The 10,921-nt window shown below is 38.7% G+C and overlaps 2 protein-coding genes across 2 annotated transcripts; one reads left to right on the top strand and one right to left on the bottom strand.

The window, feature by feature from the left end:
* Nucleotides 1–45: 45 nt before the first annotated feature.
* Nucleotides 46–1,625, top strand: LOC134667418 (rRNA methyltransferase 2, mitochondrial). Its single transcript, XM_063524822.1, has 3 exons — nucleotides 46–296; nucleotides 383–584; nucleotides 666–1,625. The coding sequence occupies exons 1-3, from the start codon at nucleotides 142–144 to the stop codon at nucleotides 1,056–1,058; spliced, it is 750 nt and encodes a 249-aa protein (XP_063380892.1). The 5' UTR covers nucleotides 46–141; the 3' UTR covers nucleotides 1,059–1,625.
* A 1,350-nt stretch (nucleotides 1,626–2,975) lies between these two features.
* LOC134667683 (uncharacterized) lies at nucleotides 2,976–10,696 on the bottom strand. Its single transcript, XM_063525105.1, has 4 exons — nucleotides 10,446–10,696; nucleotides 10,092–10,302; nucleotides 4,017–4,232; nucleotides 2,976–3,202 (listed from the first exon to the last, which is right to left on the bottom strand). Exons 1-4 carry the CDS (start codon nucleotides 10,560–10,562, stop codon nucleotides 2,988–2,990), a joined length of 759 nt encoding a protein of 252 aa, XP_063381175.1. The 5' UTR covers nucleotides 10,563–10,696; the 3' UTR covers nucleotides 2,976–2,987.
* Nucleotides 10,697–10,921: the final 225 nt, after the last annotated feature.

Here is a 10,921-nt window from a genome sequence, read left to right as displayed (position 1 = left end):
ACAGCTAGCATTTGACGTTTGCGTATGCGTTCAATATATTGTATTGTATTGACAGTGGAATGGGTTAAATATTGGAGTTTATTTTTGTTATTCTTCCAATTTAAATATAAAGTTAAGAAAAACAACGTCTATTATTATACAATGTGGACATCGCGCTCAATTGCGCAGACTTCTCTAAGCTACACTAGAATGTGTTTTTTAGTAAATTGTCTAAAGCGATTCAAGAGCTCTCAACAGTGGCTAAGTCGTCAAAGAGTGGACCCTTATGTTGAAAAGGCAAAGATATATAACTATAGGTATAAGTTTTATTCCAATACATGGTTTAATATGTGTAGTGTGTTTTAATGTAATTATATCACTGTTATATTTGTGTATATTGCAGATGTCGCAGTGCATTCAAACTTCTGGAAATGAACGAAAAGACGAACATACTAACACCAGGCCTTACGGTTATTGACCTAGGAGCTTCACCAGGCTCTTGGACCCAAGTAGCAGTGCAAAAAACAAATGCTGATGGAGCAGACCCCAAAAAACCTAAAGGGACAGTGTTGGCCATTGACAAATTACAATTATTTCCTATCGCGGTATGTTACTAATTACATACTTAATTGATTTATAATGACTCACCATTAAAATACCAACTGATCTTGTAATCTTTGTTTTAGGGAGCTACAATATTGAATAACATGGATTTTTCTACAATTGAGGCACATGATAAGGTGATAAAGGCTCTGGGGGATAAGAAAGTGGACCTGGTGCTGTCAGACATGGCCCCGAGCGCCACTGGCGTGCGTGAGCTGGACAAGGACCGCATCATAGGGCTCTGCTACATGGCTATAAGGTTTGCAGCTCTAGTCACCAAGATTGATGGCAACTTGCTAATTAAAGTATGGGATGGAAAAGAAGTGCCAATCTTAGAAATGGATTTGGAGAGGTTTTACAGGAGTATCAAAATTTTAAAGCCAAATGCCAGCAGGTCGGAGTCGTCAGAAAAATTTATTCTTGCAAGAGGATTCAAGGGCATTCAGAGGCCCTTGGAGAACGGCCGCTGGGGGTAGCAGGTACCTGAATGTGGAAGCTGTGTCGGTACAAATAATATGTCTTCCAGATGCAATTGAGGACTAAGTTAGTCTTTGTATTTAGGCCTTTGTAATTCCATTTTTTTCCCGCTACTATTGCCATGGATGGAATAGTTCCAATTTAATCCCATTTGTCTTCCTACTGGAGATTTCATAATAAATTGGACAGAACAATGTTGCCCTTGTATAAATCTAGCTTCTCAAATGTATGAAACAATGTTTATAATATTATAAGCACAAATAATTGAATTTTATAATAGTACAATTATAGATAAAGTAATTGAGATATACTCATAGTACTTAATAACTATTAGTCATGATGTTGCCATCTATATAAAGTTTATAATTAATTAAAATAAAACACTTGATTATAAAAGATTTTTCTTTACTTTCATATAGCATAATTTTTGAAGCATAATTTATGACTGCTAAACAATCATTTTTTTTATAATATGTATTTTAAGCGTTTTTAATATCATTGTATTTGCTAAAGAACACCTTTAATCTTATAATAAAATTATAATATATTTTTCACCTTAAACATTTGACTTGCTTTTAATTTGTTTTTTGTACCATTGCAATTAAATATAACTTATCATTTATAATTGCTCTCTATAATTAAAATATCACAATAAATAATGATAGTACTAAGTATCATTGACTCTAAGCATGTCTACTTAACGCACTAGTAATTGGACGTAAACAAAGGTACCTATAGTTGACATTATTCGGGATAAACATAACTTTCAAAAAGTATTAGTGAATATTTATTCATCTTGCCCAATATGGTTAGGTCAAAGATCGTTTATCCCAAGCAATTTCAGACCATAAAGCTGGTGTATAGTATATGTAATATTTTAGTATTGTTTTTTCTTTTATAAGAAGCCTTGCACACCTTTCACCAGTCAATTTTTTTTTTTCTGTAAGCAAAATTAACTAGAAAACTACAAAAAAAGCTGATGCATCATTTTCCTTATATAGTTGTATACAGGTACCTACATATGTTTATGACAATATTGGACTGGATTTAGAGCCAGATGAGATTAGGCGTGTCTTACTTCATAATACTGGGTTGCATCAGCCGTTAGCGTACTAGCGTAATAATCTTTAATATAGCGTAATATTGCTAAGAGTTAGGACTAAGTTTCTTTCTTTATCTGGATAATAAGCATGGAAGGTCCAAACTTCACCGGAGTTCATCCCCTTTTTTTAAATATTAACAGAATTATAATCTTTTCTAAATGGGACAGAGTCGCGCATGTTTCTTTCAATTTTAAATTAATAGAATTAACTTTTTGTAATGATGAGTTATGGTACGAGATTCTCTTGGTAGATACTGATCCGTATCCGTATCCGATTCATCCTCTACCAAATTCTCTCTGAACTTTAGGACAATTTGACAGCGCAATTAACGCGGTTACTGCACGAGGGCCTACCGCGAACCACGTTCGACATGTTGCCTACTTATGTCACACGTACGAATTTACAAATGCGACAGAGAGGAACAACCTCGAACGTTTCGCGGTAGGCTCTCTGATACGGGCGATCCGTAGCCTTAAGCCCGATTTAGACGATGCGAGCACTCGCAAGCGAATTTCATACCATTGCGGGTTTTGATTGGTCAGTTGGATTGGACGTAGTCCACAGTCCGCAATGTAACTAAAATCGCATGAGAGTTCGCGAGCCGTCTAAATCAGCCCTTAAACGAAGTGCATCCTCGTGTTGGTGAGCTTGTTGAGCTGCGCGGCGGACAGCAGGCTGGAGTGCGCCGCGTGGTCAAGCAGCAGCAGGCGCTCGCCGCGCTCGTCACTAGTGGCGCTCCCTACCCTGTCACACTTACGTACGAATTTACAAATGCGACAGAGAGGCAACACGTCGAACGTAGGCCCTCTGATACGGATCGCCGCCTTAAACGAAGTGCGTTCTCGTGTTGGTGAGCTTGTTGAGCTGCGCGGCGGACAGCAGGCTGGAGTGCGCCGCGTGGTCCAGCAGCAGCAGGCGCTCGCCGCGCTCGTCGCTGGCGGCGCGCGCGGCGCGGCAGCGCCCACCCGTCTCCAGGGCGAAGCTCGACACCGCGCAGATCGCGTAGATGAAGGTCAGGACGAAGAGGGCGCAGCCGAAATCTGGAACGAATAATAAGTGTTGAGTCAGTAAATAAAAAAAAATACCAAATTGTTCGCATCGTTAAAGAGTTCGCAAAATTTTTATGTATGGAAAGTTTCATAGTAAAGTGTCGGGGCGCGCCTGCTGACGTTGATCAGTCTGTCAAATGTGGTTGGTGCAACTGGCCCTTAGACTTCACTAGCACAGGCACAAAAGTACATAAAAAGCATAATCAAGGCGACTTATTAGACTTGGTAAAGTTCCTAGTTCCTTCTAACTAGTAAGCGTAAAGCGCCATCTAGTGAGCGTTTGTCGGTTTAACAATAACAATATCAATGTCGGCGGCCGATCGTAAGATCAGGCATATCGTGAAATTCCTAGGCATATCGTGAAACGTGAAAATCTTTGATTCGTTCCCTGAGCCGCCGGAGCCCCGCTACGCGGGGCTCCTATTTCTGGGCAGTTTGCCCTTCGGGCATCTGAAGCAACCTAACGAACCTATCCTACCTATATATTGGTTCAATGTGACTATCGTCAAAACATTACACAGGAACATTACGATCTGCCTGATCTTACGATCGGCCGCCGACATCTATAGGTGCACAAAGCTAAAATCCAACCATCTGAAACAATGATGGTGATGCGTCAATGGGGGGCGCTATGTTGTACGAGTAAGGTTATTTGGACCCGCCAAAAGTTAGTAATTACCGTAGTAGGTACTTATAGTACCTCTACCTACTACTTGAGTGCTTTAAATTCCTATACTTACTAGGATACTACTACTACTCTATAGGATAGTACTAAGCGTACTAAGATATAAATCCAACTACTTACGGTAGAGATTATGTCCGCCAAATAAGTTGACAACGCACGGGTACCCGTCGCCCACAATAATAGCAGCCAGCAGCAACACCACACCAACGCAAGCCGCCAGGATCCACGGCAGCACGTACTCTCGCCGGTACTTCACGGCGCCGTGCAGCAGCGAGATGCAGCACATCAGGTAGATGGACGTGAGGATCGTGCTCGTGTATAGGAATATTACTGTCACTGGAACACGGAAATGTAAAACTGAAAATTATATTGAATCTTAAGTTATGTCTTTGAAATAACCACGGAAGGAAGAATGAGCGCGCCGCGCTCTAAATAACGTCAAATAACGTATAACGTTAACGAAAACAGAGCATGAGCGATAAGCAATAGTAATTAAGTATGTATGTAACATAGAAAAAAACCTGCCAAGTGCGAGTCGGACTCGCGCACGAAGGGGACCGTACATACCATTACCAGAGATATATATAACTCCGTATAAGATAAATAAAGTCAAAGAAAAAACGTGCCTCGGACGGCCAAGAAAAAGTCATTCTCGAATAGATGGCGCCATTACCTTTGGCCTATTCTCGGCTAGATGGCGGTAACGACACCGTTTGGTATTTAACAATTTTAACACATATCAGTGAAAGAACATGGGTCAGTATGGAACAATAAAAATTAAGAATCATTTATCCGTAAACATATTTTGATTATTTTATATATTTTCAATTTTATTTTAAGTTTTAATCGTGTGTCGATAGATGGCAGTAAATGTACCGTGACTACAAAATTGACAATGACAGGACCCCTCTATACTATCTATTTTTTTTGCCATTACGCAAAAAACGGCAAAAAAAAACACGTTTGTTGTTTGTTGTTGTTGTTGTTGTTTGTTGTTGTTTGTATGGGAGCCCCGCTTAAATATTTATTTTATTTTGTTTTTAGTATTTGTTTTTGTTATAGCGGCAACCATTGACGTACATATAATATCTATGTCAATGGCGGCAACAGAAATACATCATTTGTGAAAATTTTAACTGTGACAGACAGACGGACAGCGGAGTCTTAGTAATAGCTGGTAATAGGGTCCCGTTTTTAACCTTTGGGTACGGAATTCTAAAAACAAAACAAAAATGTAAATAAAAAATGCAAAACATATCCAGCCCAACGGGACTCGAACCCAGATCACTAGCGCTAACTAGTAACCTGCGCCCAATACCGCTCGACCAGGACAATGTGTATTGGAGACGTTGAAATTAACCTATACATACATACATACCTACTTAGTTACTAATCTAATAGCCTAAAGACTCACTCTCTAACAAAACGCGTCTGTTACGACGATCAGCACCAACAGCACAGATATGGCCGCTAGGTGGCGACAGCGCCACACGCGGCTTATAGCAAACCCCAAAATTGGGGCCGGTTGTACTTTTAGCTACCTGTAGCAAAGCGACCAAATCGCGGAGTGAGACACGCCTGCTAATGGTTAGGTCAAAATTAGCCTACTATTACAATAATTGAAATTTCATATTATTTACTTTGTGTGTATTTCATTTTGCTCATAATTTATAATGGACAAAATTCCATTCTGGTTTAATAAATTTACGGCGATTACCAATTTGGTTAAAAATGTTTTTAGCACAATTACATTTTTAAAAGATTCACTTTGGACACTATTACTTTTGATCCAACTTTTGAATGGGCATTAAAAGTGGACGATTTTCCATTTGTGCCTAATGAATGACAGAGTAAATCTCTTATCGTCCGCTGTGCGTATTTGCGTATACCTATTATAAATATTGCAAAGATATACCTAAGTACTAGGTGATGCAACTAGTCAGGTTCTTTAATTATAGCGTAGGCTAACATTTCAAAAAAACATTTTTGATACAGTTGCCATCGGATATATCGGAGCGGCTAAGGTGCTCACCAATATCTGAACACGCCTCTTAAGCAGGCCACTGACGAGCCTTCCAAATGGATGCCGTTACAATGGATTCATATATCCAAATGGACGGCATCCTAATATTAGATATTGTACGTTTCTGACATTCACGGACCGATTTTGGATTGCAGCCACGCTATTTGGAGTTTGGACTGTTGGAAGGCTCGTCAGTGGCCACCTTTATTGTTAGGGCGTCAGAGTGCTTGTTCAGATATTGTGAACACCTTGGCCGCTCCGATATGTTTGATGGCGACTGTACAATTAAGTATAGTATAGTATAGTTCACTGTATTTCTTTTCCACAGTATCATTTTATATAAAATGCAATTCTGACTGGATAACGCATCTAATTAATTTTGTGACTGCATAAAAAAATTACAAATACATAGAAAACATAACGTAGAAAAAAAAACAAAACAAATATGTAAATAAAAAACGCAAAACATAGCCAGCCCAACGGGTCTCGAACGCAGATCACTAGCGCTAACTAGCATCTGCGCACAAGGTACCGCTCGACCAGGTCTATGTGTATCAGAGTTGTCGAAATTAACCTATGTTACATACATACTTAATTACTATTGCTTATCGCTCATGCTCTGTTTTCGTTAACGTTATACGTTATTTGACGTTATTTAGAGCGCGCCGTATAACGTTAACGAAAACAGAGCATGAGCGATAAGCAATAGTAATTAAGTATGTATGTAACATAGGTTAATTTCGACAACTCTGATACACATAGACCTGGTCGAGCGGTACCTTGTGCGCAGATGCTAGTTAGCGCTAGTGATCTGCGTTCGAGACCCGTTGGGCTGGCTATGTTTTGCGTTTTTTATTTACATATTTGTTTTGTTTTTTTTTCTACGTTATGTTTTCTATGTATTTGTAATTTTTTTATGCAGTCACAAAATTAATTAGATGCGTTATCCAGTCAGAATTGCATTTTATATAAAATGATACTGTGGAAAAGAAATACAGTGAACTATACTATACTATACTTAATTGTACAGTCGCCATCAAACATATCGGAGCGGCCAAGGTGTTCACAATATCTGAACAAGCACTCTGACGCCCTAACAATAAAGGTGGCCACTGACGAGCCTTCCAACAGTCCAAACTCCAAATAGCGTGGCTGCAATCCAAAATCGGTCCGTGAATGTCAGAAACGTACAATATCTAATATTAGGATGCCGTCCATTTGGATATATGAATCCATTGTAACGGCATCCATTTGGAAGGCTCGTCAGTGGCCTGCTTAAGAGGCGTGTTCAGATATTGGTGAGCACCTTAGCCGCTCCGATATATCCGATGGCAACTGTATCAAAAATGTTTTTTTGAAATGTTAGCCTACGCTATAATTAAAGAACCTGACTAGTTGCATCACCTAGTACTTAGGTATATCTTTGCAATATTTATAATAGGTATACGCAAATACGCACAGCGGACGATAAGAGATTTACTCTGTCATTCATTAGGCACAAATGGAAAATCGTCCACTTTTAATGCCCATTCAAAAGTTGGATCAAAAGTAATAGTGTCCAAAGTGAATCTTTTAAAAATGTAATTGTGCTAAAAACATTTTTAACCAAATTGGTAATCGCCGTAAATTTATTAAACCAGAATGGAATTTTGTCCATTATAAATTATGAGCAAAATGAAATACACACAAAGTAAATAATATGAAATTTCAATTATTGTAATAGTAGGCTAATTTTGACCTAACCATTAGCAGGCGTGTCTCACTCCGCGATTTGGTCGCTTTGCTACAGGTAGCTAAAAGTACAACCGGCCCCAATTTTGGGGTTTGCTATAAGCCGCGTGTGGCGCTGTCGCCACCTAGCGGCCATATCTGTGCTGTTGGTGCTGATCGTCGTAACAGACGCGTTTTGTTAGAGAGTGAGTCTTTAGGCTATTAGATTAGTAACTAAGTAGGTATGTATGTATGTATAGGTTAATTTCAACGTCTCCAATACACATTGTCCTGGTCGAGCGGTATTGGGCGCAGGTTACTAGTTAGCGCTAGTGATCTGGGTTCGAGTCCCGTTGGGCTGGATATGTTTTGCATTTTTTATTTACATTTTTGTTTTGTTTTTAGAATTCCGTACCCAAAGGTTAAAAACGGGACCCTATTACCAGCTATTACTAAGACTCCGCTGTCCGTCTGTCTGTCACAGTTAAAATTTTCACAAATGATGTATTTCTGTTGCCGCCATTGACATAGATATTATATGTACGTCAATGGTTGCCGCTATAACAAAAACAAATACTAAAAACAAAATAAAATAAATATTTAAGCGGGGCTCCCATACAAACAACAACAAACAACAACAACAACAACAAACAACAAACGTGTTTTTTTTTGCCGTTTTTTGCGTAATGGCAAAAAAAATAGATAGTATAGAGGGGTCCTGTCATTGTCAATTTTGTAGTCACGGTACATTTACTGCCATCTATCGACACACGATTAAAACTTAAAATAAAATTGAAAATATATAAAATAATCAAAATATGTTTACGGATAAATGATTCTTAATTTTTATTGTTCCATACTGACCCATGTTCTTTCACTGATATGTGTTAAAATTGTTAAATACCAAACGGTGTCGTTACCGCCATCTAGCCGAGAATAGGCCAAAGGTAATGGCGCCATCTATTCGAGAATGACTTTTTCTTGGCCGTCCGAGGCACGTTTTTTCTTTGACTTTATTTATCTTATACGGAGTTATATATATCTCTGGTAATGGTATGTACGGTCCCCTTCGTGCGCGAGTCCGACTCGCACTTGGCAGGTTTTTTTCACCGTTCGTTTTTTTATACAATACAATACAATACAATACAAATACTCTTTATTGCACACCTCATTACAGAAAACAATACAAATAATACAGGAAGAAGAGGTTAAACAACAGGCGGTCTTATCGCTAAAAAGCGATCTCTTCCAGACAACCTTTAGGTTATATACATATTTGTAAATTTTTAATGCAGCCTCAAAATTAATTAGATGCGTTATTCAGTCAGAATTGCATTTTACATAAATATGATAGTGTGGAAAAGAAATACAGTGAACTACGAATATACTATGTAATAGGTACCTAAATTGTAAAGATATCCGAGCGGCCAAGGTGTTCACAATATCTGACAATAGAGGCGTGTTCAGATATTTGTGAGCACCTTAGCCGCTCCGATATATCTGATGCCTCTGATGGCGACTGTAACAAAATTGTTATTTAAAATGTTAGCCTACGCTATAATTAAGAACCTAACTAGTTTATTACGTCATTTTAGTACTTATAATATCATTGCGATATTTATTATCAGTGGGTGATAAATTGATAATGATAAAGTAGTAAATATTTACGTATGTGAAGGCTAATTTCGACCCAACTCGTACGCATATCCTGGTCGAGTGCGGGCTTGCGGGCGGCTGCTGATTACTGCGCTCAAATCAGCGGTCCGCGTTCAAGACTTCACTCGGTCGGGTATGTTTTGTATTTTATTAATATCATGACATATGTATTTTTTTCTAACGTTGTTTTTTTTGTGTATTTATTCATTTTGAATGCAATCTCAAAAGTAATTATATAGTTCCGTTATTATTACGACAGCTTTGCATTTCATGCCAAATAGCATGTAAGTTAATAATTACAATTAAATCAAATATGAGGGGATCCAATTTGCAGGAGAACCTGGGTCAGATTATATATTTGGCTCAGAGAGTTACCATCATGGTTTTAGCAGAGTGGGTAGTAAATTACTACCCACTCTGCTAAAACCATGATGGTAACTTAATGGTGGCCCAAATTTAGAGATCTAGCCCTTAGGCTCTTAGAATTTAGAAGGTCCCCTTTTCCATCTCAAAGCCGTATTATTGCAAGGTTGCCTGGCCCCTTAGGGCCCTTGTGGGCCTAGGCAATATTCCGGCCCACAAGGTTGGCGGTAATGCAGTCTCGTACTTACTTACGCCCTGCCGAGTGCCGTGGATTTTCTAGAGCAACACGGTATGTAATGACTAATGTAATACCCACGTTGGTTCCTCAAGATAGAAGTGCGGTATGGATAATTAAAGTTTTTATAGGGTTGGCAAACTCTTGAACTACAAGCGTCTCATCACTGATAACTAGGTATCAGACACTTGTTTATTCATTCATGTACCTGAAGCCAGATGTTGCGCTTTAGCGAACCTCCGCTGGTTGTTGGTGCTCAGGACCTCACCCTCGTGGAACGTGAGCTGCTGGTCGTACGTGACCTCAAAGAACCCTCGTCTCTCAGCGTCGTCCTCCATGTCGTTGTGAAGCATTGACAACATCTCGCCGACATGAGAAATACCAACTAATAAAATAATTAAAACGAATGATGAAAGCGCCTGAAAAAAATAAATAGCAATGTGACTTGTGGAGTATTTCTTGATGCTCTTTTATTTCATAGGCACCTATACCTCAGCCTACCTATATTAATCTGATAAATAGTGTAATTATTATGATAGGTAAAGGTTTGTTATGTACTCACGATTTGGTGGACGGCGATAAGAATGGTGCCTTGACGCAAATTAAAAACATACAAAAAATTGTTTAAGCGAATCATCATTTTGTGCGACAGTTTACATTGCTTGGTTCTATCAAACATTTGTGGTTTTTATATTTCTAACGCATTTCCACTACGAAATAACATTGTTTAGCTACTCCTACTGTCAAGTTACGTCTGGTACGCGCCAGGGCGCATGTTGTTTTCTATTGATTATTTTTTGTCGGTCCGTGCGTAATTTCACGCAGGTCACATAGGTCTTGTATGTTAAAATTCATGGTCTTCCTTTTATTTCTAACACTACGTTATTTAGCAATAAATAATCCTTATGATGAATCCTTTCGATCGGTATGATAAAACTACAGGATTCATGTGTAGCGGTTCGATTCCCGGTTCAACCATGTAATTATTTAAAAATCTATGAATGCAGTTTAAATTGTTATTTAAATTAAAATAATGTC

Source organism: Cydia fagiglandana, chromosome 9, assembly GCF_963556715.1.
Source record: "Cydia fagiglandana chromosome 9, ilCydFagi1.1, whole genome shotgun sequence".
Lineage (NCBI taxonomy): Eukaryota > Metazoa > Arthropoda > Insecta > Lepidoptera > Tortricidae > Cydia > Cydia fagiglandana.
Note: the sequence above shows the minus strand (reverse complement) of the source record. Positions and strands in the feature narration are given on the sequence as shown.